The sequence below is a fragment of the Rhinatrema bivittatum genome, chromosome 1, assembly GCF_901001135.1.
Source record: "Rhinatrema bivittatum chromosome 1, aRhiBiv1.1, whole genome shotgun sequence".
NCBI lineage: Eukaryota > Metazoa > Chordata > Amphibia > Gymnophiona > Rhinatrematidae > Rhinatrema > Rhinatrema bivittatum.
This window is the reverse complement of record NC_042615.1, coordinates 666,837,897-666,865,607: the sequence shown is the minus strand read 5'-3', so window position 1 is coordinate 666,865,607 and position 27,711 is coordinate 666,837,897. Positions and strand designations below refer to the sequence as shown.

Sequence of the window (27,711 nt, the reverse complement as noted above, 5' to 3'; positions counted from 1 at the left end):
GTGGCCGCGCCCTCCGTACCCGCCCCCAGGTCGCGGCCCGGCGCGCAGCAGGCCCGCTGGCGCGCGGGGATTTACGTCTCCCTCCGGGAGGCGTAAATCCCCCGACAAAGGTAAGGGGGGGGTGTAGACAGGGCCGGGGGGGGGGGTTAGGTAGGGGAAGGGAGGGTAAGGTGAGGGGAGGGCAAAGGAAAGTTCCCTCCGAGGCCGCTCCGATTTCGGAGCGGCCTTGGAGGGAACGGGGGGAGGCAGCGCGGCTCGGCGCGCGCAGGCTATACAAAATCGATAGCCTTGCGCGCGCCGATCCAGGATTTTAGTGGATACGCGCGGCTCCGCGCGTATCTACTAAAATCCAGCGTACTTTTGCTTGAGTCTGATGCGCAAGCAAAAGTAGGCTGATCGCGCTTCTTTTAAAATCTACCCCAATGTGTTACCCAACACTGTAAATCTAAAGTTAGGATTATTTTTCCCTATGTCCACTTGCCCACCTTACTCTTTAACTGCCATTTGATTGCCCAGTTTCCAGTTCCCCAGTTTCACAATGTCTTTCTGGAGATCCTCAGTCTGCCTGCGGTTACTGTGGGTTAAATCTGGAAAGACGTAGTAGAACATCCTTCTATATTGTTGTGATATACAGACCTCCTTTGCAGGCACAAAAAAAGGATAGAGATTTAATGGAGGATATTCAAAAAGTTGCTATGAAAGGGGAGGTAGAATTACTAGGTTACTTCAATCTGCCGGATACTGATTGGGACATCCCATATGTGAGGTCTTCTAGAAGCAGGGAGATCTGTTTCATCTGGGTGAATGAGGACTACATGCTTATCAAGGTATCTAAGATGAAGAACTCAAGTAGAGGTGAAGGTGAAACTGGACCATTAGATGATAGCTGGACCCAGATTACTATGGCTACTAGATCATACATTATGGCTCTGATTTCCCTTCAGCTGAAGAATCGGTATGCAGGCCTGGAATTGGAGGAGGAGAAACCATCTCGTCATGCCTGAAGAATGGAGGGTGGCCAATATAACTCAATCTTTAAAAAAGTGGCTCCAGTGTGTTCCAAGAATCTATGAACTGGTGAGTCTGAATTCAGAGCTGGGAACAATTATGGAAACTATTCTAAAGAACAAAATCACAGAATATATATAAAACACATGGTTTAATGGGACACAGCCAGCATGGATTTACACAAAGGAAATCTTGCCTCTCCAATCTGATACTTTTTTTGAAGGGGTTAATAAACACATGGAGAATGGTGAGCCAGTGGATATAGTGTATTTGGATTTTCAGATGGCATTTCTCAAAGTGCCTCATGAGAGACTCTTGAGAAAATTAAAAACTAACAGGATAGGAGGCAAAGTCTCAAAAGTAGCCTATAATTTAAGGGTAGTTAAGGAGTTGTAGGTTGTATAAGAAAATAGTAGACACACTGCTAGGCTGGAACTCTTCTACTCCTCCTAGATGTGGGCTAGATAATTGTTTAAGTATATATATGCAAGATTTGTTTGTTGTTATTATTTCTGGAATTCATGGATTATATCATTTTTGTTTGAATATTATAACTCAATAAATAATAAATAATAAAAACTGACAGGATAGGAGGCAATGTCTTATTGTGGACTGCAAAGTGGTTAAAGATAGAAAACAGAGAGTAGGACTAAATGATCAGTTTTCTTAGTGGAGAAAGGTAAACAGAGTGCTCAGGGATCTGTACTGGTGATTTTTAATATATTTATAAATGATCTGGAAAGGGGAACAATGAATGAGGTGATCAAATTTGCAGATGACACAAAATTATTTGCGTTGTTAAATCACAAGCAGATTATGAAAAATTGCAGGAGGACCTTGCAAGACTGGAAGATTATGCATTTAAATGGCAGCTGAAATTTAATGTGGACAAGTGCAAAGTGATGCACATGGGGAAAAGCAACCCACACTGTAGGAACAAGATGTTAGGGTCCATTTTAGAAGATATCACTCAGGAAAAGGATCTGCGCATCATAGTGGACAATACTTTGAAATCCTCGGTTCAGTGTGCGGCAGCAGTCAAAAATGGAAACAAAATGTTAGGAATTATTAGGAAATAAATGGAGAATAAAACAATGAATGTCATAATGTCTTTATATCACTCCATGGTGAGGCCACACTTGATGTTCTGTTTACAGTTCTGGTTGCCGCATCTCAAAAAAGATATAGTTGCTTTGGAAAAGGTACAGGGAAGGGTGACCAAAATGATAAAGGGGAAGGAATTGGGCTCCCCTATAAGGAAAGGCTAAAGAGGTTAAAGCTAAATACTGGGGATCTCTAAGGAAATGATGGGAATTATAATGTGAAATTAATTGGGTGGATGGGCAGACCAGATGGGCCATATAGTCTTTTTATGCCATCATGTTTCTATGTAGGTTAGGGCTGTTGAGCTTGGAGAAGAGATGGTTGAGGGGGATACGATAGAAGTCTATAAAATCATGAGTGGAATACAACAGGTAAATGCAAATTGGTTATTTACTCTTTCAAAAAATAGAAAATTAGGGCACATTCCATGAAGTTATTAAGTAGCACATTGAAAACAAATTGGAGAAAATTCTTTTTCACTCAATGCACAATTAAACTCTGGAATTCATTGCTGGAGGATGTGATTAAGGCAGTTAGCGTGCTGGGTTTAAAAAAGGTTTGGATAAATTCCTGGAGGAGAAGTCCATAAACTATTAACCAAGTAGGCTTAAGGAAAAGCTTCTACTTATCACTGTATATTAGTAGCATGGAATCTTGCCAGGTACTTGTGACCTAAATTGGCCACTATTGGAAACAGGATATTAGGCTTGATGGATCCTTGGTCTGACCAAGCATGGCAAGTTCTTATGTTTAAGATGAGGAGGAACCAAAACATGCAAACTCCAAAGCTGCATGAACAACCACCATTATACTGAGGAGGTCAGGAGTAGTACTGGCTGGAGACTTACTGCTGAAGGGACACATAGGCATCCATCTGCTGACCAGACATGTTATCCTGGGAAGTGTACCTGCCAGGTGCCAAATTTCAAGACTTTATGGAGAGTCTGATGAAAATATTCAAGCCTACTGGCTACTGTCCAATGCTGCTCAGCCATGTTCACACAAATGATACTGCTAGATATCACACAGATCATATCAAAAGTGACTTCATGGCTCTGGGAGAGAGGGTAAAGCAGATAAGTGCACAGGTAGTGTTCTCTTCCATCCTCCCAGTCAAGGATAAAGGCCCAAGCAAGGAAGCTCACATTGAGGACATAAATGAATACCTGAATAAATGGTGTTGAGAGCATTTTAGCTTTGGAACCATGGGATATTGTTTCAACTATTGTTGATCAGATATGGTGTCCACCTGTTGAAGGGGTACAGTGACTTTCAAAACAGAATGGCAAACCTACTGAGGGGTAATCATTGTGGATGGATGAACAAAACCCTAAGGTAAGTAAAAAATTAAGTACTTGCACAGAAATTGGAGAAATGGGGAAAAATGCAATATCTGGAATGCCATGTGCACTAATGCTCATAGTTTGGGAAATAAAGTCCTGGATTTAGAGGCAGATGTGGAAGAAGCTGATTTAGAAATAGTGGCTGTCACAGAGACATGGTACATGGAAAACCATGACTGGGATATAATTATACAAGGCTACAATCTATTTATAAAGGACCAAGTAGGAAGTAAGCGTGGCATATTACAATATTAAAGCAACAGCATTGCTGGGCTTACAAGGTAAAGAGGAGGCACTGTCAGTTAACCTGGAGAGACTGGAACATCTATTTATATTGGTGTAATATACAGACATCCATTACTGACAGAAGAAATGGACAGAGATTTAATGGAGGACATTCACAAAATTCCTATGATAGAGAAGGTACTATTGCTAGGGAATTTCAATCTGCAGGATGTTGATTGGGACATCCTGGTTGAGTGTCTTCTAGAAGCAGAGAGATCCTGGATTCGCTGCAAGGAGAACTGTTCTTTCAACTGGTAACAGAACCAGTTGAAAGAAGGGGGTAATATTGGGATCTGGTGCTTACCAACAGAACAGTATCTCTGGTGTTGTAGTGGGTGATTATCTGGGATCCAGTGATCATCGGATTGTGTGGTTCAATATTAAGGTGCAAGAGATGAAGGTTATTTCAAAAGCAAGGATCAAAGATTTCAGGAAAACTAACTTTCTTAAATGGGGGAGTACCTCAAGGAGTCGTTAGCTGGATGGGAAAATATAGAGTAATTAGAAAGGCTGTGGGCAAAACTCAAAGGAGATATAAGACCAACTAACATGTTTGTTAGGAAAGTAAATAAAGAAAAGAAGAAAAAGAAGGCTCTATGATTATCTAAAGAAGTAGTTGACATGGTAAGGGAGAAAAGGCTAGTGTTCATACACCTCATGAGATCGCAGAAAGAGTAATACAGGTGTCAATATCTGGAAAAATTAAGAGAAGCTGGAAAAGTAGTCAGAAATACAAAAATTCAAATAGAAGAAAAAACAGCAAATAAGAGTAAAATGTGGGGACAAGACTTTTTTTTGATATGTCAGCAATAGAAGGAGATGCAAAAGTGGCATTGTGAGACTTAGAGGTGAATAGGAAGAATATGTAGAAACTGATGAGGAAAAAGCAGAACTGCTTAAATATTTCTGTTTGGAGTTCACTGTGAAAGGGCCTTAAGCAGGGCCACATAAAATGAATACAAATAAGACTGGAAGTGAGGTAAACATCAATCAATTTTCAGAACAATGTGGTCATGAGGAGCTAACTAAACAAAGTAGATAAGGTACTGGGGCCAGATAGGATACATCCGAGGGTACTAAGGGAAGTTAGAGATGTCCTGGCAGCTATGCTGGTTGACCTTTTCAATGCTTCTTTAGAGTCTGGATTAGTTCCTGAGGATTTGAGACGGGTGGATATGGCTCCTATTCATAAAAGTGGAAGTGAGGCTGGGAACATTAGTGGGGAACAAATTAATGGAATCACTGCTAAAACAGGGGTTAATGCAGAAGTCCTTCTTGAAAAAGTTACACATAGGAGACTTCTATGTAAATTTAACATCCTTGATATGGGACCTAGATTGACTGACTGGGTTAGAAACTGGCTCAGTGGAAGGAGATAAAGGAGTTTTCTCTGAGGAAGGGTATGTTACTAGTTGTGTGCCTCAGGGATTCATCTTTGGACCGGTTCTTTTCAAATTTTTCATGAACAATGTAGCAAAAGAATTGTCAGGAAAGGTTTGTCTTTTTTTCCCCCGATGATACCAAAATTTGCAACACAGTGCACAGCCAGGAAGGTTTGTAGAACATGAGAAGGGATCTAATGAATCTTGAGGAATGATCTAGGGTCTGGCAGCTAAGATTTAATGCATTTAGAATGCAAAAACCTAAAAGGTCGATTTTAAAAGCCCTATGCCAGTCAAAGCCGGGAGATATGCATGTGTCTCAGGCCAGCGCCTGTGCAGATTTTAAAAAGTGTGTGTGTACGCGTGCATCTCCCGGTATGCGCACATATCAAAAACTTTAAAAATGGGCAGGATGTAGGCATGATCTGAGCGGAGCATGGGTGGGACATGGATGTACTGGGAAGTTTATTTATTTAATAACTTTTTTATACCGTTGTTCGGGAACCATCACAACAATTTAGCAAATGTTGCTTATCTGATGTAACAGGTGTTCTCACAGGACAGCAGGATGTTAGTCCTCACAAATGGGTGACATCGAGGATGGAGCCCAACCATGGAAAACTTCTGTCAAAGTTTCTGGAACTTTGACTGGCCCCTACTGGGCATGCCCAGCACGGCACCAACCCTGCAGCCAGCAGGGGTCTCCCTTCAGTCTTGTTTCAAAGCTACAGGCAGTGCCGAAAAATAAAATAAGAAAACGAGCCCAACACCACGGGGCGGGTTTCGTGAGGACTAACATCCTGCTGTCCTGTGAGAACACCTGTTACATCAGGTAAGCAACATTTGCTTTCTCACAGGACACGCAGGATGGTTGTCCTCACAAATGGGTGAGTACCGAGCTGAGGATGTCTGAACATGCACCAAAAGTACCCAACGGCGTGCAACAGGCACAACAAATGGGGTGGAATTTGGTAGAGGACATCCGCACCCCACCGGGTAGGCGGAAGGGTGTTGGTACGTCATGTTGGAAAAGGTTACGCAAGACAGATTGGCCGAAGATGGAATCTTGTCTTCCAGCTTTGACCAAACAATAGTGGGCTGCAAAGGTATGGAGAGAACTCCAGGTAGCAGCCTTGCAGATGTCAGGAAGCGGCACCGATCGAAGGTGAGCTACTGAAGTCGCCATGGCCCTCACAGCGTGTGCCTTAACACGGTCTTGAAAGGGAATGCCAGCTTGCTGATAGCAGAAAGAGATGCAGTCCGCCAACCAGGAGGAAAGAGCCTGCTTACCCACAGGTTGCCCTAACTTGTTAGGATGGAAAGAGACAAATAATTGAGTACTCTTTCTGTGGGCAACTGTACGGTCTAGATAGAAAGCTAGAGCACGTTTACAGTCGAGGGTATGCAGAACCTGTTCCCCGGAGTTGGAGTGGGGGCCTGGGAAAGAAAATACGTAGTATGATGGATTGATTAATATGAAACTCCGAAACTACCTTAGGTAAGAATTTAGGGTGAGTGCGGAGTACCGCCCGGTCCTGCAGGAGTTTAGTGTAAGGCGGGTAGGTAACTAGGGCCTGTAACTCACTAACCCTGCGAGCTGAAGTGATAGCCAAAAGGAAAATCACTTTCCATGTGAGATATTTAAGATCACAGGAGTGAAGAGGTTCGAAGGGTGGTTTCATAAGGCGACCAAGAACCAGATTAAGGTCCCAAGATGGGGCCGGAGGACGTAAAGGTGGCTTCAAATAGAGCAAGCCTTTAAGAAAGCGTGGAACGAGGGGGTTGCACTGAAATAGGGACACCCTCGATACCTTTATGGAAGGCGGCTACCGCACTGACATGCATTCTAATGGAAGAGGTCTTTAGACCTGATTCTGACAGATGCCAAAGATAGTCCAAAAATTTAGGAATTGGACAGGAAAAAGGATTAAGGGACCGAGAAGTGCACCATGATGTGTACCTTTTCCATTTATAGGAGTAAGATTTTCTTGTGGAAGGCTTTCGTGAAGCGATGAGGACACGAGAAACTGAATCCGATAGGTTAAGTGGTTGAAGGATTAACCTTTCAACATCCATGCCGTCAGGGACAAGGCTTGGAGATTGGGATGGAGGAGGCATCCGTCGTTTTGAGTGATCAGATGCGGGTCCTTTCCCAAGGGAATGTGGCTGCGGATGGAGAGATCCTGGAGTATAGGAAACCACACTTGGCGTGGCCAGTGAGGTGCGATCAGGATCATGATTCCCTTGTCCTGACGTAGCTTCACAAGAGTCTTCGATAGGAGAGGAAGTGGAGGGAATGCATAAAGCAGACCGGTTGACCACAGGAGGGAGAATGCATCCCTGGGCCGACAGTGCTGAGTCCGAATGAGAGAGCAGTAATTGGCCACTTTGTGGTTCTGAGGGGACGCAAAGAGGTCTATGTGGGGGTAACCCCATTTCTGGAAGAGAGAGGTTGCTACCAAGGGATTGAGGGACCACTCGTGTGGTTGTAAGACACGGCTCAGCCGGTCTGCCAAGACTTTTCTACTCCCGGCAAGTAGGTGGCCCTGAGGTACATCGAACGGGAGAGGGCTTCTGCCCAAATCTGCGCAGTTTCCTGACAGAGAAGGAAGGAGCCTGTGCCTCCCTGCTTGTTGATGTACCACATGGCCACCTGACTGTCCATCTGAATCAAGATTATGTGATTCGATAAGCAATCTTGAAAAGCCCGGAGAGCGTATCGGATTGCCCGAAGCTCCAGGAAATTTATCTGGTGTCTGGCTTCCTCTAGAGACCAGAATCCTTGAGTTTGTAAATTGTTTACGTGGGCTCCCCAGCCGACATTGGAGGCGTCGGTGGTGAGGATTACTTGAGGATCTGGTGGATGAAAGGGCAAGCCTTGGAGGAGGTTGGATTGATTTGTCCACCAGGCAAGAGACAGACGGAGAGCATCGGTAATGCGAACAATGGTCGATAGAGGCTGAGTGGCTTGGATCCATTGTGATTTCAGAGTCCATTGCATGACTCTCATGGCTAGACGGGCCATTGGAGTCACATAGACTGAAGAGGCCATGTGTCCCAGTAGAATGAGGAATTGGCGAGCTGTTGCTGTGGGTTGAGACTGCAACTGGCAAGCTAGGGACACCAGGGTTTGGACACGTTGATGAGGAAGGAAGGCTTTTGCCTGTAAGGTGTCCAAGTCTGCTCCAATGAAGGATAAGGTTTGAGATGGGAGTAAGTAGGATTTTTCGTAGTTGACAAGAAATCCCAGAGAAATGAGAGTTCGAATTGTCAGGGTCAGGGAGGACCGAGCGATTTGCTGGGTTGGGGCCCTGATCAACCAATCGTCCAAGTAGGGGTAGACATGGACGCCTTCCTTCCTGAGGAACACTGCAACCACTACGAGACATTTGGTGAAAACTCGCGGTGCGGATGCTAGACCAAATGGGAGCACTCGGTATTGATAGTGGTTTTGGCCTACTAGAAATCAAAGGTATTTGCAATGAGAATGAGTTATCGCAATGTGGGTATAAGCGTCTTTTAGGTCTAGAGAGCAGAGCCAGTCCTCTCTTTGCAGCAGAGGGAGAAGCGAGCCCAGGGTTACCATCTTGAACTTTTCTCTGTGAAGGTACTTGTTGAGGGCTCGCAGGTCCAGGATTGGTCGAAGTCCTCCTGACTTTTTTGGGATCAGAAAGTACCTGGAATAGAACCCTAGTCCTTGTTGGGACAGAGGAACGGGTTCTATAGCGTTGGACTGGAGAAGAAGAGAAACTTCCTGCTCTAGAAGAACAGAGTGGTCGGTAAGTCTCCACGCTTGCAGCGGTGGAGAGTCCGCAGGGTTAGAAAGTTTAGATGGTAACCCTGTGCAATTATTGCTAGCACCCAATGATCTGTGGTGATGTGATGCCATTTTTCTGTAAAGTGGCTTAGACGACCTCCTACTGGGATGTTTGGTAGAGGGATTAGGCAACTGCTCTCTAATTGAAAGTCAAAACCCCGACGCAGGGCCTGGTTGCGGAACTGGTGTGGGATTTGCTTTCGAGGTTGACGAGACTGAGGCTTTTGATACGGCCTCGTTGACCTAGACTTGGTGTGTAGGGGATAATACTTCCGTGGACGGAAGAATGACTTTTTAGGTTCCTTTTTAAATGGTTGTTTAGAAGGGAAGTCAGAAGGAATTGATGAGAGCTGTTTAAGGGTCTCATGATGATCCTTTAATTCAGCAACTATTTGTTGAATTTGCTCACCAAACAAATTATCCCCTAAACAGGGCAGGTCAGACAGCCTGTCCTGAACCTCTGGGCGAAGGTCAGAAGACTTTAGCCAAGCCCAGCGTCTTGCCGAGATGGCTGTAGCAGACAGTCTAGTGGAAGCATCGAAGATGTCATAAGATGTTCGTATCTCATGCTTTCCAGCTTCAAAACCTTTAAGTACAAGGGTTTGAAGGTGTTGTTGGAATTGTTCTGGTAAGGTATCAGAAAATTCTTGTATCTGCTTAAAAACTACCCTGTTGTATTGGGTCATATACAGCTGATAAGAAGCTATTTTAGAAATAAGCATGGCCCCTTGGTAAACTTTTCTGCCTATACTATCTAGGAACTTGTTCTCCTTAGTAGGAGGTATGGATGAGTATGGCTTCATTCTTTTAGCTTTCTTTTGTGCTGACTCTACCACAACAGAGTGGTGGTCTAGCTGCGGTTTTTGAAAGCCAGGCGCTGACTGTACGAGGTAGAGTCCGCTTTTTTGTTTACTGGAGCAACAGATCCAGGAGTTTCCCAATTCTTTTTTAGAAGGTCCAGAAAAACCTGATGAATTGGAATGGAAGTGATGACTTTTGGGGCATCCATAAATTGGAGTAACTCCATCATTTGGTGCCTGTCATCTTGCTCTGATTGAAGCTGAAAAGGGTAAAGGTCTGACATTTTCTTCACAAAATTGGTGAAAGAGAGGTCCTCAGGAGGAGAACACTTTCTGCTTTCAGCAGGAGAGGGTGGTGAAGGTAAACCATCGGTGTCTGTGGAGGTATCATCACCCCAGGTGTCCTAAGGATCAGGTAGCTGACCTGTAGAACCACGAGGGGGTTGGATACCCGAAGGTCCTGGTTGAGGCTCCGTAGAAGAATCATCGCCCCATGTATCATAAGGATCAGGTTGCTGACCTGTAGGACCTCGAGGGGTTGGATACCAGAAGGCCCCGGCTGAGGCTCCGAGAAATTCGAAGGAATCACCGGTGGCATCGAAAGTACTCTTGGAGGCATCGGTGCCGGCATCGAAGGCATCGATGGAGCCGATGTGCGTATCGCCCCGGAGGAGTGTATTGGTGGCGAGGGACGACACGGCACCGATGGAACTACTCCCAAAGGAGGAATTCGATACGGTGTTTCTGCACCCGATGAAGTTGGCATCAAGGAGCGCACCGGTGCTGTCGGTGACCCAGGTATCACCGGTGGAAGGGCGGTCATGAGCGCTTCCATCCGGGCGAGCAGCGGTGCCAGCGCTGCTGGAATCGGGTCGATGACTGGTTCCACTCTCGGTGGCGGGTTCAGTGCCGAAGGAGTCTGGAACCGTTGCATCGCTTTGTCGATGGCCTCCTGGACCAGCCGGTCCAGTTCTTCCCGGAGACCTGGGGTAACAATACCCGGCTCCGCGGAAGAGGGAGGCTGAGGCTGAGCCGGAGGGACCACCGTCACCGGTGGAATCGCGGCTCCCAAACCCCGATGGGGTGAGGGTTGCCTCAATGTCTCAGAAACAGAAGTGAACGGTGCAGCTTCTGATCGAGACTTCTTCGGTGGAGGCTCGGACGGTACCGAGGTCAATGACTTCGATTCCTCGACTGTCCAAGACTTGCGATGTCGATGACGATGCTTCTCCCTCAGATTCCCACGATCCTCGGGGAAAGGGATGGGAGTCAATGGCCGTGGAGATGTCGATGGCAGACGGTCACCAAGAGGTTGCCGACGATGGAAGGACTTCGACAGTGCCGGTTCCGAGGACGTCGATGCAATGGACGGCGTCGGAGTATGAGCATGGAAAAGGAGTCCCATCTTCTCCATTCTGGCTTTGCGACATTTTGGTGTCATAAGGGCACATTTGGTGCAAGTCAGGACATCATGCTCACTTCCTAAGCACAATACACAGACTCTGTGAGGGTCTGTGATAAACATGGTGCGCGTACAATCTGGGCACCGACGGAACCCCGACGCCATGGCCATTGACCAAAAAATTTAGCCGCGGGATGGTCAAAGGCCAGCAGGCCACGAAGGCAAAACTCGACAGCAATAGACTAAAAACAGCGAAAAACTTACCGAAACACCGCGGGCTAAATTTAGATAGAAGGGGGACCCCTGTGGGGCGTATTTTTACTTCAAAGAAGTTCAGAAGAATTTCCTGTCAGGAATGTGGTAAGAGCTCCTTAACCGCGTGGCTACTGCTGCGCGGAAAAAAGAAGACTGAAGGGAGACCCCTGCTGGCTGCAGGGTTGGTGCCGTGCTGGGCATGCCCAGTAGGGGCCAGTCAAAGTTCCAGAAACTTTGACAGAAGTTTTCCGTGGTTGGGCTCCATCCTCGATGTCACCCATTTGTGAGGACAACCATCCTGCTTGTCCTGTGAGAAACAGAGTTTTACAATAAATAGTAAAAATAACTGAGTGTTATAATAAATAAAATGGAGAATAAAAATATATGATTAATAGAATAAAATAAAATATAATAAGATCAAGAAAAATAAAATACTAGAGGCAGCTGTATTCAATAAAAGCGTGAACGGATAACATAGTCGTAAAGTCAGGACTGAAACAGAAAAGCTCTTTAAACAGGTTATAAAAAGAATCATGTTGGATCCTGATAGGCCTTTGTAAAAAGCCAAGTCTTTATCTTCTTTCTGAATTCATCCTTTAGATCACATACCGTCCAACCTGCTTTTCTTCATTCCAAACATCATCGCCAAACCAGTAGCAGACATCATAAACTGCTCATTGTCTCAAGGTCATGTCCCAGACCATCTCAAGCTTGCAATGCTCAAGCCTCTCTTAAAAAAAAAACACAACCTGCCACCCTCAGACCCAGCCAACTTCCGCCTCATAGCTAACCTTCCAATGATCGCCAAACTCATGGAGAAGATATTAAACAGACAACTATCCGAATACTTAGAAGAAAATGACATCCTCACCCCAAATCAATTTGGATTCCAAAAGGCCCTGAACACCAAATCTCTACTAGCCTCGCTCTTGGACACCATCCTCCTTAACCTGGAAAAAGGTCAACCATTCCTACTCGCACTTCTGGATCTCTCCGCAGCGTTCGACACCGTGAACCACACGTCCCTTCTACAGCATCTAGCAGACATCGGCATCACAGGATCGGCGTTCAACTGGTTCAAATCATTTCTTGAAAACAGGTTCTACAAGGTCAGGATCAACAACAAAGAGTCACACCCTATCAAATCAAATCTGGGGGTACCCCAAGGATCATTACTGTCACCCATGCTATTCAATATTTACCTCCTCCCACTCTGCCATCTACTAACCAACCTCAAGCTAACGCACTTCTTATACGTGGATGACATACAGATCCTCATCCCCATAGTTGAATCACTCCATAAAACATGGTCTTATTGGAATAGTTGCCTCTCTGCAATCAACAACCTACTTACCAGCCTCAACCTCGTCCTTAACACCAACAAAACCGAAATCCTCCTAATAGCCCCAGACAACTGCATTCTGCTTAACCCCCCAATTTCTTTCCAACTCTCCATCACATCTCTCGACCACACATCGCATGTAAGAGACCTTGGTGTGCTACTAGACAATCAACTCAACCTAAGCAAATTCGTAAACACCACCACCAAGGAATGCTTCTTTAAATTGCAAGTATTAAAAAAATTAAAACCATTTCTGCACTTCCGTGATTTCCGCCTGGTACTACAATCTATCATCCTCCCGAAACTGGATTACTGCAACTCACTCCTTGTGGGCCTACCCACCAGCACAATCAAACCACTTCAGATGGTCCAGAACGCGATGGCCAGGATCCTCAGAAACACCAATAAAAGGGAACACATCACCCCTATCCTCCAGAACCTTCACTGGCTGCCAATTAAATTCAGGATACTCTTTAAAGCCCTCATGATGATCCATAAGGCCTTACACAACATCTCCCCCTCAACCTAACCTTCCAACTTCAGCAGCACACTACCATGAGACCCATCAGAAGAGCGTACAAGGATATGCTACAAACCCAGCCGGCCAAAACCTCACTTAGGAAATGCGCCCTTTCCACAGCTGGTCCCTCACTTTGGAACTCGCTCCCTCCGGACCTCCGCCAAGAACCCTGCCTTTTGGTATTCAAAAAGAAGCTAAAGACTTGGCTATTTAGCCAAGCGTTCCCTGAGAGCTAAGAGCCGTTGAATCGAGCTTTACAGACGCTGGTCCACCAAACCCACTGTAAATATGTTTTGAATTTGTATATGTTTTGTATTGTACTTTTTTGCTAATCATGTTTTGAATTGCATTCCACTGGTTCTCTGTAAGTTTCAGTTTCAACCTTGTTCCAATGTATCTGCCCCTGAGGTGACAGTTCAGTTCTCTGTAAACCGGTGCGATATGTATTCTATACAGGAACATAGGTATATAAAAATGAAAAATAAATAAATAAATAATTTCTTTTAGATCTGGTTGAAGTCGTACCTCTGTTGGGAGGGAATTCCAGCACTTGGGTCCTGCCAATGATAATGCCCAATCTCTTACTTGAGAGAGATGTGCTGAACAGACAGAGGGAATATTTAGGAGACCTTTATTAGCAGAACAGAGATTGCTTGTGGAGTGTGAATCCTAATGGCGGCATTAAGCCAGTCAGTTTGTTCATCATATGTGATTTTGTGAAGAATACAGAAGACTTTGTAATCGATTCAATATTTAACTGGTAACCTGTGTAAGGATATTAGATCAGTGTAATATGATCATGTTTCTTGGTTCCTGTTAGAATTCTGGCTGCAGTGTTCTGTAGAATTTGGAGAAGACGTATGGTGGAGGATGGTAAGCCCAGTAGTAGAGAATTGCAGTAATCAATGTTAGCAAAAAATAGAAGTTGGAGTACTAATCTGAAGACATAGCGATTTAGTAATAGTTTCAATCATTTTAAAGTCTGAATTTATTTTCCTGCGATCTTATTTCTCTAAAATGGGGAGGAAGCGTAAACCAAGGGCTTCTTACCCCGCAGAGCCATTGGTGAGCGCTCCGACCGGCCCGATGGACGCCCATGTCACACGCAGTGCCAGAGAACCGGGAGACCTGCCGTTGCAGAGTGGGGGAGGGGAAGTTGAGCTCCCCTCTCTGCCAGGCTCACTTTCACCTTTGAGTCCCGGTGAGAGGATTCCACAGATTAATCCAGCTGCCGGGAGAGAGGCATTCTACCCTGGGGAAGGAATTTCCAACCTAAGTGTGCAGGGAATTTCTCCAGCGAGGCCGGGAGAAGCCCCGGCGGCAGCTTCCAGCCCCATAGAAGTGCAGGGGCAAGTCGGTGAGGAAAATGATGCCACGAGAGGAGAAGTTACAGCTGCGACTGCTACTATTCCCGCAATAGAGATACCATCTTTGGTAAGACCGCATGTGTTTTCTTTTGAGACTTTGTGGGAAGCCATAAATGAGATGAGAACAAATGTTTTACAACAACTTGTGCCGGTAACAGAACAGATAAAAGGGCATGAAAAGAAACTGGAAGTGCTTGAAAAGGCAAATGTGGAGTGGGACCAACAAACTGCAACTATTCGAACTGAGATAAAAACAATTCAACAAACACAATCAATGTTGATAAGAGACAATAAGATTATTGTTTCAAAGATAGAAAATTTGGAAAATTATGCAAAGAGCCGGAATTTAAGATACATAAACTTTCCTCAATTACCTATGAGATCACCTAAGGAAGTTTTAAATAAATATATGATGGAAATACTGAAAATTCCAGAGGACCAAGTACCATCGGTTATAAAGATATTTTATTTGCTAAAAAAAGATGCAGCAATTCCAGAAGGAGAAGTTGAAAACATGGCACCTATTGTCGATCAACCTTTGAATATAACTGCACTCCTAGAAACATCAGATACGGAGATGGCTGTTCCTGCAACCTTAATTGTGACTTTTTCCTCAGAGATAGACAGGGAAAAGATTCTGAAATTAAGTATTAAACATAGAAATGTAAGATTTTTGGGGCTTATGGTCAGAGCCTTCCCTGATCTTTCTCGTGAAACACAAAGGAGAAGAAAGGCTTTTCTACTCCTGAGACCGCAGGTTTTGTTAATTGGGGCAAGATATTTCCTAAAATACCCTTGCAAGTGCGTGGTAAAACACTCACAAAATACATATGTTTTCTTTGATCCACCCCAGTTAACCCAATTCCTAGTTGGAAAGTTCCTGGTAACAGCTGAAACACCTCATGAAGAGGCTCTAAGTCCTCCTTAAAATGTACTAGCACTGTATTATCTGGTAATACTTACTTAGTTAATTATATTTACTTTGAGTTTGGATGATCCTCCCCCTCCATTTTGTGGATCTCAAGAGGAACCGTAAAAAGAATTTTTGTGGGATATGGTTTAGTTATGAAAAAATTGTATTTTGATACAGTTTGTATAATTGTACGGTTATCCTTTTTTCTGTACAAGATTTAAGTTCTTGAATTATTGTAAAAATTGCATAAATATAAAATTTAAAAAAAAAAAAAAAAAAAGTCTGAATTTTGCTGTACTCTTCCTTTATTTTGGTTGAAATGTGTTTTTTAAAATTTAGTTCAGAATCGATTATGACTCCCAGGTCGCGGTTACTTTGAAATGTGCATTTAAGTATTTAAGCGTACAAGCAAAGGGGACTCCTATCGCATAATTTTACTTCTGCTACGGATGGTGTGTAAGTTTTAAAATAAAAAATCTAGGCAAGTCAGCGGGGTTTTAAGGGTTGGGGTAAGAGGGTACTGGGAACAAGGGCTATTGCATCAGTGCACATATCTAATAAAATCCCCCCCACTTATGGCTGTAAAACTCATTTGCATGCAGATGTACCCATCCATATAAAATTGTGTGCACATGTATGCGCGCATAGCCACTTTTATATATGAGCATATACACATGTATGCTATAAAATGGCCATGTCGCTGGGCGTGAACCGCCATACACGTGTACATGTGCGCCTGCGCCGCTGTTTGAAAGTTAACGACCCTGGGAGAAGTACAGTATTGGAGGTGAAATTCTTCTAAACAGGATAGAAAAGTGGGATCTGGGGATGATTGTATCTGATTATCTTAAGGTGGTCAAACAGGTGGATAAAGCGACGGCTAAAGCCTGAAAAATGCTTGGCAGCATTGGGAGAGGAATGGTCAACAGAAAATGGGAGGTGATACTGCCCCCGAATAGGTCCATGGTGAGATCTCATTTGGAACACTGTGAAAATTCTGAAACCAACCTTGAAAAGGATATAAACTGGTTGAACTCAGTCCAGAGTTTGGCTACTAAAATAGTCGGGGTCTTCATTCTAAAGCATATGAGAATAGACTTAAAAGATCTAAATATGTGCACCCTAGAGATAAGAAGAGCTAAGGGAGAAGATATGACAGAAACATTTAAATATCTCAAAGGTTTCTATGCACAGGAGGCGAGATTCTTGCAATAGAATGAAGGCTCTAGAATGAGGGCTTGTGTGATAAGGGTGTAAAGGGGTAGACTCAGGAGTAATATTAGGAAATATTTCATTACTGAGTGGATAGTAGATGCATGAACTGCCTCCCAGTGGAGGTGGTGGAGACAAAAATAGGATCTGAATTCAATAACACAAGGGATCAATACAGGGCATCTCTAAGGTGGTGATGGGAATTTATAAAGCTAAACTAATTGGGTGGATGGGAAGACTAGATGGGCTATACAGTCCTTTTACTGCTGTCATGTGTGATGTTTCTATCAACTGGTAACAGAATACATATGGGAGGGGGCAATACTGAACCTGGTGCTTACTACTGGGCACAGGGTTTCTGATTGTGTAGTTCAGTATTAGATCTCAGGTGGTAATGGAGGTGAATGCCCTAGACTTCCGGAAAACTAACTTTGTTAAAATGAGGGACTACCTCAAGAAGTTGTTAGATGGAAGGGAAAATCTAGGGGAAATAGAAGAGCAGTGGGCAAAACTAAAGCAATGTTATAAGGGCAACCAAGCTTTTTGTTAGCCAAGAGGAAAGAGGCCACTCAGGTTTTCTAAAGAAGTAGCTGAAAATAGCAAGGAAAAAAGGGTAGCACTCATAAATTACAAGAGATCACAGAATGAGAAACACAGGCAACAATATCTGAAAAGCTATGGGAAGCAGGGAAATTAGTCAGAAGAATAAAGATGCAAATGGAAGAAAAAATGGCAAATAAGGTAAAATGGGGTTTGGGGGGGGGGGGGAAGATGATTTTTTTTTTTTTTTAGATAGATTAGTGATAGGAGTTAGTGCAAAAGTGGCATTGTGCCTGACAAGGAAAAAGCGGAATTGCTTAACAAATATTTCAGTTCAGGGTTCACTAAGGAAGGGCCGGGAATATGACCACAGAAAACACACAGAAAAATAGGAGTGAAAATGAGGTAAATGCCAAAAGATTTTCTTTCAGAAAAGCATGTTTGTGAGGAACTAACTAAAATGAAAATATATAAAGCGATGGGATGAGTAAATTAATGGACTGGCTGCCAAAACAGAGGATAAAATAGTTTCTGGAATCTAATGGCAAAGCAGCATGGTTTTACTAGAGGTAGGTCTTGTCAGACTAGTTTGATCAAATTCTTTGACTAGATGACCAGAGAATTGGATGGAGGGAGAGCACTGGATGTACTGTACTTGGATTTCAGTAAGGTCTTTGACACAGTTCTGCACAGGTGAATTATAAAGAAATTCAGCGCCTTTGGTATAGGCCTAAAGTCACTAAAGAAATTGGTTGAGTGAAAGGTGAAACAGTAGTAGTAAATGGAGTTCAATTTAAGGAGAGAGATGTTACTAGTGGTGTGCCGCAATGATTGGCCTTGGACTGGTTCTTTTCAGCATTTTCCTAAATGATATTGCGGAAAGACAATGGGGAAAAGTTGTCTTTTTAAAAATGAACAACCAAAAAAGCCAATGAGTACACTATACATACAAGATGTGAAAGAAGTACCCACAAATATATTGAACGAACCCTAAAGGATAAATAAGTATTAAAGGAGGGGAAAAAAAAGACTTCACAAACCAGCTATGGCAAACAATTGCCTAAAGCAGTTGGGCTGTTTAATCATAAGTCTTAAAAAAGCCTTCATTTTTTTGAAATTTTTTTTAAAGTGAACCGTGTTCTCAAAAAGTGCATGAAAAACTTAACTTTTGTGAATTTGCAGATTCCTTCAGTGCTTTTACATAGAACCTCATATGAGAAATCGTCCTTCTAAAAACTCCGACGTTGGCCATTGTGATGCAATGATCGACCATGGGTGCCTGTTTGCGTTGATTTTTTAAGCAGCTTCTATGTTCAGATATTCTGATTCATAAACTCCTGGTCATCTTTTCCATATATACCTTGTCACAAGGGCATAATGTTACATATATCGCAAAGCTAGATGAGCACAAACTATAATGGTTCAATAGATAACTCTTCTTGGTAGATGGATATATAAATTCTTTCATGTTTGTGATGACTTCACAAGCTTTGCAAGTCACATTTGAATTGTCCCATAATTTTGTTGGTAATATTTTTAAGGCGTTTATTTGAAATATTCTGGCTATATTCATGTTTCATATTAATTTTTAATCTACATGTTTTTACAGACAATATGTCACAACCAAAATCAGCTTTGGAATAATGATATGAAGATCAGATTCTTTGAGATTTAACATACTCATTGAAAATTTATATTGATTTGAACATCATGATGCAAATGATTTTTCACTGTAGCAACAGACTGTTGAAATGCCGCTTATCTTTATCCATTAGGTTTCAAAAACATCAAAGAAAAGGGATTCATTCTGTGTTCATGGCTATTAGGGATGTGAATCGTTTTTTGACGATTTAAAATATCGTCCGATATATTTTAAATCGTCAAAAAATCGTTAGGGCCACGATACAATACCAATTCCCCCGATTTATCGTTAAAAAATCGTAAATCGGGGGAAGGGGGAGGGCAGGAAAACCGGCACACTAAAACCCCCTAAAAACCACCCCCGACCTTTTAAATTAAATCCCCCACCCTCCCGAACCCCCCTCCCCAATGCTTTAAATTACCTGGGGATCCGGCGGTGGTCCAGAACGGCGGCGGTCCGGAACGGCCCCCTCAATAGAATCGTGTTGTCTTCAGCCGGCGCCATTTTTCAAAATGGCGGCGGCCATAGACAAAAACGATTCGACGGAGGAGGTCGTTCCGGACCCCCGCTGGACTTTTGGCAAGTCTTGTGGGGGTCAGGAGGCCCCCCCAAGCTGGCCAAAAGTTTCCTGGGAGTCCAGCGGGGTTCCGGGAGCGATTTCTTGCCGCGAATCGTTTTCGTACGGAAAATGGCGCTGGCAGATCGACTGCAGGAAGTCGTTCAGCGGGGGTTCCGGACCGCCGCTGAACGACCTCCTGCACTCGATCTCCTGCCGGCGCCATTTTCCGTACGAAAACGATTCGCGGCAAGAAATCGCTCCCGGAACCCCGCTGGACTCCCAGGAAACTTTTGGCCAGCTTGGGGGGGCCTCCTGACCCCCACAAGACTTGCCAAAAGTCCAGCGGGGGTCCGGAACGACCTCCTCCGTCGAATCGTTTTTGTCTATGGCCGCCGCCATTTTGCGGCGGCCATTTTGAAAAATGGCGCCGGCTGAAGACAACACGATTCTATTGAGGGGGCCGTTCTGGACCGCCGCCGTTCTGGACCACCGCCGGATCCCCAGGTAATTTAAAGCATTTGGGGGGGGGGTTCGGGAGGGTGGGGGATTTAATTTAAAGGGTCGGGGTGGGTTTTAGGGGGGTTTAGTGTGCCGGCTCACGATTTTAACGATTTTTCACGATAGTTTACACACCCAAACGGCAACAATACGATTCCCTCCCCCTCCCAGCCGAAATCGATCGTTAAGACGATCGAGGACACGATTCACATCTCTAATGGCTATACTATTGGGTTTTAACAGCAGTACAGTTTGGGCCACTTATTTGAACAACAATATAGTAACAGAAATGTTACAGAACAGGGATTTATTCCATGTTCATGGCTTTACCAACTGTTTTTTTTTTTTAAATAGCAGTACAGATTGAGACACCTCTTTGAATAATTATCATTCATTACTATCGCTACATGAAGAAAAAAAACCCTACGATATAGGCTGGACTGACAAATTGACATTCGGCATTTTTTGAATTACATCATTTCAGTAACCAATCATTAAGTCGATGCACATAATTTTGAATAACATCGGGATTATATCTTGAGCGGGAGTATAAATTTGGAATAACATCTATTGGAAGCTACTTCTGACAAGCAGTTGTGAATACACCTTGGGCCAGATTTTAAAAGCCCTGCGCGTGTAAATCCGGCCGGATTTATGCGCGCCGGCGCGCGCACAGCCCCGGGACTCGCGTAAGTCCCGGGGCTTCGTAAAAGGGGCGGGAGGGGGCGTGTCCCGGGTCAGGGGGCGGGAGGGGTCGGACCGGGGGAGTGGTCGAGGCCTCTGGACCAGCCCCTGGGTCGGGTGATGGCGCGCCAGCAGCCCACTGGCACGCGCAGATTTACGCCTGCTGAAATCTGCTAACAAAGGACCGGGGGGGGGGGGGGGGGGGGGGGGGGGGTAGGTGCGGGGGGGTGGAAAGAAAGTTCCCTCCGAGGCCGCTCCGATTTCGGAGCGGCCTCGGAGGGAACAGGTAGCGCGCGCCGGGCTCGGCGCGTGCAAGTTGCACAAATGTGCACCCCCTTGCGCGCGCCGACCACGGATTTTATAAGATACGCGCGTATCTTATAAAATCCAGCGTACTTTTGTTCGCGCCTGGTGCGCGAACAAAAGTATGCGCTCGCGCAGATTTATAAAATCTGCCCCCTTGTGTACAAATTGTTTGGAGCTAAGTATAATGTTTGCAAACATATATTTGATAGCATCAGGGGGAATGGGAGTGCACATATTTGACATCTGAAATTGAAAATATACAAAAAAAAAAAAAGATTGTTAGTGTTTTGAGGCAACTGCATCATTAGTTTTATCAACAATTTAACACTAAGAGGTGATTGGTGGGAGGTGATTATACATAAGAGGGGCAGGATTGCCATCATCTATGCCATCTAGATCTCTATCCAGAGGTCCTGCTGCCGGCTCTAGGAATATTCCGGTGCTTAAAAGAAGGTCCAACAAGGTTCCTATCTGTGCCTCTGCTCTAGGAACACTGGACAGGGCTGAGGACTGCACCTGAAGAAAGAATTGCACCCCTGGAAAAATCCTACCCATAAAAAAGTAGAAGCATCCAGACCAGAAGAGAAGGTAGCTGAGGTGTACTTACTGAGCTACCTTCCCTTTCTGGGGAACCAGTTAGGAAAGTTCGAAAATCAGGTACCCCCCAGATGTGGTCTTTATCCAGACCACATCTGGCAGGGAAGAACCAGGCTTAGTAAATTAGAGGAAGACAATTCTCCCTGAGCCTCCAAACAACGCTGGCACAAATTAACGGGCACTTCTGGTTGAGACGCCTGAGTATGACAAGCAGTATAAAGAGAAAGATACTTAGGTTTCTTAGGTACATGCACAATTATGGCCAACAGAGTGCTTACTGATGGCTGGAGGCATGCGTCTAGCTGGTTTTATTTTTTTATAATGCGCACTCAACCTAGGCACCCAAAAAATATGCACCAAAAAAACTTAAGCACACAGTACCACTTGTGCACAGAGGTAAGAATGCAGCCATTACAGTGTCGCTTAACTGGGTGCACAACCTGGACCGACAATCCTGTAGAGGGCAGCCTTAGGAAGCACACAAAATGTCATTGCATTCTACCATGCGGCACGCAGTGAAAAGCGGGACCTAGCCTAAGGAGGCTGCTTAACCTGTCAGGCTGCCCATAATCCTCGACCTCCCATGGAGCAGGACGAATATCGGACCAGCGTGCCTAGCACAGAGACAGGGGGAGAAGGAAGCCCTGAACATAAAACCTCCGTCTAAATCTCTGTATAATATTTTTTTTTTAAACTTACCAGAGCTCAGCCTTACCTGGCTGAGTACAGAAATGGTAATCGGCTGTGGGAGGAGAGGGCATGTGCGAACACTGCTGCACTTGAATTCCTGCACCCGCTGCCTTTCAGCTGCTTAAGCAGCTGAGTCCACACTGGCTGAAAAATCAGCTAACGGACCAAAGCACTCGTCTGAGGGACCACGGAAACCACCTTAGAAATTCTCAATTTTGGGAGGGTCCATTTGCTATCACCGCAGGATAGTGGGTCAAATTTATTTCCTTAATTCTCCTTTTCTTTACAATGAAGCAATCCCCAGTGGGAAGATGCAAGATGCAAGTCCACCATCTGCTAGAGACGGAGAATACTGGAAGGCTGATGTCACTGGAGGAGTATATATACTGTGACATCAGTTTGATCCGTCTCCATCTGCTAGTAAAGGCACATAACCCACTTGTTCTGGATTTATCTGACTGGATGCTAAGAAAACTGTTTATTTTCTACAAGAATTATGTTGGTTTGTCAGGAATTTTGAACCATTTATCTACCTTGTATGGACAGAAAAATGTGCCCTGGTTTCACTGTTGTGAAGCTGGTTTCACTGTTGTGAAGCTTCAATTTTCATATTTCACAGATTTTTGCAGATTCTTATTTCAAACTTTATTTCCACCTGGGATTCATGGTTATGATCTTGATAGGTCAAACTAAGCAACTGGAAATGGTTCTCAAATTCCCAAAATGGAACGGTTTTTAAGACACTATAAGGAAATAACCTAACCCAAGAAGCAGCCACCACACCACCCAAAAAAATATAACCCAACAACAAAATAAGCCTATTGAGAAAAGTTTATAATAATTCCTGTATTTAGCATGTTTGTTAAGTAGTAGTAGTTAAAATACTTATCAAAGCATGATATAAAGCTGACTGCAACAGGAGTTTACTATGAAAAAAAGTAAATTTTTAGAAGGTTTCTGGTAGGAGTTTCAATAAAATCAGGTCAGCTTTATGAATATTCAGCCAGCAATAATTTTCCATATTAAATTATAGTGCAAAGATTACTACATACAATGACCTCAGACCTTAACTAGGAAAACCAAGTTGGCATTTGCAGGGTAGAGCTCAATATGGAAGCAACATAGAGAGATGCAGCTATGGAGAAGGTGCTGCTTATAGTCTTTGGTGAATAAAATTAACTTGGATTACTTGAGCAATCACTATAATAAGAAGAGGTGTGATAAGTCTAGAAAAAGGCAAAAAACAAAGGTATGTTTTATTCAAATAAAGTGAATAGTTCAGTTTGCAGAAAGATTATTTCATAGGAGCAAAGTTCAACAACACATTTTTTTTTTGTTTACTAACATTACCTGACTTTTAGGTTTCATAATCAGAAAATGTAAAAATCAACAGTAAATATGAGACACTAACTTAGTTCTCCATTTATCTTGGGTGTTTCCAATTTCCTATCACTTAACAGAAACAACTATGGAAAAGCATTTTCTGTGATATTGGCTAGAGTTGCTTTCTTGTTCTCTTTACAACAGCAGGAACCTAGATAAACACAACACCAAGATTATTTGTATTTGTGAGGTCACGCCTACCTAGTGTTTTCAGAAGTAGAGTCGTGTGAAGCAGCATTACCAGAGGTGCCACATACTGCAGTGCAATTACACAAAGGTAATAAAATACACGAGCAACCTGAAACCAACAAAATCCTCATGAGCATTTCAAAGTGTAAAACATCTTAACACTCTTCAAAACATATTTGTCAGTTTCACTAAGCAGCTTAAAAAAGAAATGTGATCCTTGTGTGAGAGTGCAGGCAAAATTCCATACACCTGTCTGCTCTTACATTTTCACCTCTTAAGAAAATACTGCCTACTATAAAGACATGACTAACAGGGAAGGGGCTTGCAGATTCTTCAAGATCTGGGATAAGAATATGTATATAAGTAAAAAGGATCTTACCTAAAATCTGCTCTCCCTTTGCATATTCATTTAAATTATCAATCTGGGGAGGGTAGGATGTATGAATGTAGGATATTCAACTCACATTACAGAGTAATTCTGAAGAGTAAAAAACAAGACTATTTTAGGATCCCCACTGCAGAGCAATTTGACCCAGTCTTGCTTTTACTATGAGCTTAATTATATGCACCTGGGACACAAAAACCTAGTATACAGCAACTGGTTATGAGTACTCCTCCCCCTCCCACCCGGTTCATAAAATTTAGTTTAAAAGCTTCCAATATATGGTCTCACTAAGGGATCTCAAGTTACCCACACATAAGAAACAAACATACTGTTTACTGCTCTTATGTGAGTGTAGGAAGGAAACCATCAGAAATAATGAACTGGATAGGACTCGAAACAGCCATCTTTATTTAGAATATATTTATCTGGCAGAATATGATAAAATTCTTAGGAGATATAGGAATGTGCTTTGCTACCAGGTTTCTGCTCATCTCAGGACTGTGTGACAGTAGTCGGAGGCACAGGGCTGTGACACAAGACAAATCAGGTTTAATTTAGCTATCCACTATGTGACCTTGACCAAGTCATGGAATCTCCCTATCACAATCATTCTACAAGGAAGTTTGTATTTTGGTATTAATGTGATGGGCAGCAGGGTTGTGAGCCCTTTGTGCTATGGCACTTGATGCAGCAGCTGGCGAGCATGCCCTATAGCGGTGGAGTATGGAACTTCATCTATACCAGCCGCCTCCCCTGCAGATTGAGCTCTTGGGTTCTGGTGGCAGACAGAACCGGATCAGGGCAGGTAATTTAACTTTACAATTGAATTAGATTTAAAATGTAAGTCTCAGATTGCTGGGATTGCAATAAAAGGTTTCTATAAATGACATATGGTGTATCGATTATGTCCTTATTTGGAGCAGGAAGACCTTAAATAGGTTTCATTTGACTCCTGCAATTCCTTGTTATTAAGGCTTACCAAAGTCTTTCTTGAAGAAGTTAGTTCGTCCAACACTGCATGGCAAGGGTAGGTATTAGTGCTCCTAGAATGGATCATATTAATCTAGTTCTTAAGAACCTTCACTCGCTTCCAATTAAATACCATTCACATTTTAAAATTTTAACATTTCTTGCCCTCAGAGGAGTATGTCCACATTACCTTCAGATCAAGGAAGTGCACCCTCTGTTCTCCTGCAATGTATTAATCAAAATGGAAGGCTTTAGCCATCTTTTGCATGAAACCTGGGAACAAAAGTTCCTCAGGTGGAAAATACAGCTCCTCCTGTTGTGGATGGGCTCTGAAGAGAGATCTGAAGAGTAGTCACATTTAAGATTACTAAAAATAGAGAAAACAGCTGAGGTAGTGTCAAATTGGAAGCAGATTGCACTGATTGGTTTAATCTTGGGCTGGATCTTCCTTGGATTGAGGTTGAAGAGAAAATTGGTCTGCATCACTACTCTGAATCTTGGTGCAAAGGCTCAGTCGGCCAAGATAACATCAGTGCTGTAACACTTGAAATCAATAGAGACATCTATCAGCAGGTCATTTGACATAGCCATCAGCGACCAGGGATTTGATGTTCAAATTTCAGTGCTGACAGTATGTCGTGTTAATGAAATTCTCCTAACTCTCCATTAAAAAACACAAAACACAGACTCCATGAGGGTCTGTGATAGACATGGTGCGAGTACAGTCCGGGCACCGACGAAACCCCGACGCCATGGCCATGGAAAAATCGAGCCACGGTACGGTCGATGGCCAGTAGGCCATGAGGGCCAAACTCGACGGTAACAGACGAAAAACAGTGCAAAAAAACTTACCGAAGTACCGCAGTCGAGGAAAGTTAGAGGGGGGACCCCCTGTGGGGCGAAGTATTTTAAATTAATTCCGTTAGGAAAATTCCTGTCAGGAATCAGTTCAGAGCTTCTAAACCGTGAGGCTACTGCCGCGTGGAAAAAAGAAGACTGAAGGGGGACCCCTGCTGGCTATAGGGTTAGTGCCATGCTGGGCATGCCCAGTAGGGGCCAGTCAAAGTTATGGAAACTTTGACAGAAGTTTTCTGTGATTGGGCTCCATCCTGATGTCACCCATATGTGAGGACTACCATCCTGCTTGTCCACGGCAGCCCCTGCATCTCTATGGCCTCCAGGGCGGCCACGCCCCTCGATGGCCTCCATGATACTCAAGGTCAGTGCTACTACTCTGCTGAATCGAGGCCCATGGCACTTGATGTTCTGTCCGAGGCCGTTCTTCTGGTACATCGAGCACTCGATGTGTCTACGACGCCTGCTGATGCCTAAAGCACAGAAGCATGCATGCTCGATAGCAAGCAGGGCACTTAATGGCATCCACAATTGATGGCCTTTACGGTTTCGAGGGCAGTCATGCATCTCAATAGCATCGAGGATGCCCCAGCACCTCCATGGTGTCAAGGGTGACCATAGTGCTCAATGGCAGTTCTGGTTTCCAACATGCTCTTGACATCGATGTGTCTTATCATCGGTGTACTAACCCAGGTGTGCACGGGCAACTGTTTCTGGGCATAGCACTGAAGGTGCAGCAAAATGCTGCTTGCCCAGGATCCTGCTTACCCTCTCTCACAAAGAGACTGCACTGCCATCACAAGAAAGCAGGAGAGGAGGCTAGAATGTGTCAAGGGCTCGTGCCCTTGGAGACTAGTTTCTTAGAATGTGGAGAGCATGAGCTCCCTCCCCCACAGGAACAGTGTGGTTCTCGGTCTCTTCACTGTCTGAACCTCCATCGATGCTGATCGATCAGTGAAAGGACATGGAACTCCTGCCCAGGTAGCATTCTGTCGAGTTCTTAGGCTCAGTGACCTATATGAATCACTCACAGACTGCATTCTGTCAGTCCTGCCAGCATGCGACAAAGATACACAAACAGACAAAGCAAGGAAAGGACACAAACTAAACTGCAGGTGCAGTAATTATTTAATAAGGGATAGAATTAGACTCTGCCAGGCTGCACAGCAATTAAGGCCCACCTAGCAGAGAGTGGAAAGAGGACGAAAAAAGAAAGAAAAAAAAGAAAATAAAACTACCGTAAGGTAAAAGAAAAGAAAAACAGGGGAATGGCCAAGATGGCGATTGAGCGGCTGCAGTGCAATGCTTCTCCGAATATAGTCTACTTTTTACCTTAAAAAATGCCCTCAAAGAGGAAAGGACGGGTCAGAGTCTTCCCTCCAGACAGATCCCTACCTGCGGATTAGTGGCTGATATCTGCATTTATAGTCGGGACAGCAGTACAAGGGGTTACTCTCCCCGTTGCAGCTGGCGGTGAGGGAGCACCACAGTCGCCTGGGGAAACCATGCTGAGTCCTCCAGATCAGCATTTCCCACCAGCTCTGATTACCAGAGTCACTCCCTTGGAGCTTGCAGCCCTCGATGTCATCACCAGAGCATCTGCGACGGAGGTCAGAGTGGAGGAGTGCAGCCTAGCTTCCACTCCTCTCCTGGAATACCGGAGA

General features: G+C 44.1%; 1 protein-coding gene across 3 annotated transcripts in view; it reads right to left on the bottom strand.

Annotated features, from left to right (window-relative positions):
* Positions 1–27,711, bottom strand: part of TMEM161B (transmembrane protein 161B) — a 248,632-nt gene that overhangs the window by 11,786 nt on the left and 209,135 nt on the right. For 2 of the 3 annotated variants that reach the window (XM_029573628.1, XM_029573636.1), the window contains exon 11: positions 23,851–23,947. The exons of the other annotated variant lie outside the window; for it this stretch is intronic. In XM_029573628.1, the coding sequence (XP_029429488.1) occupies positions 23,851–23,947 (97 nt within the window). The remainder of the gene's footprint in view (positions 1–23,850; positions 23,948–27,711) is intronic. 3 annotated transcript variants of the gene reach the window in all.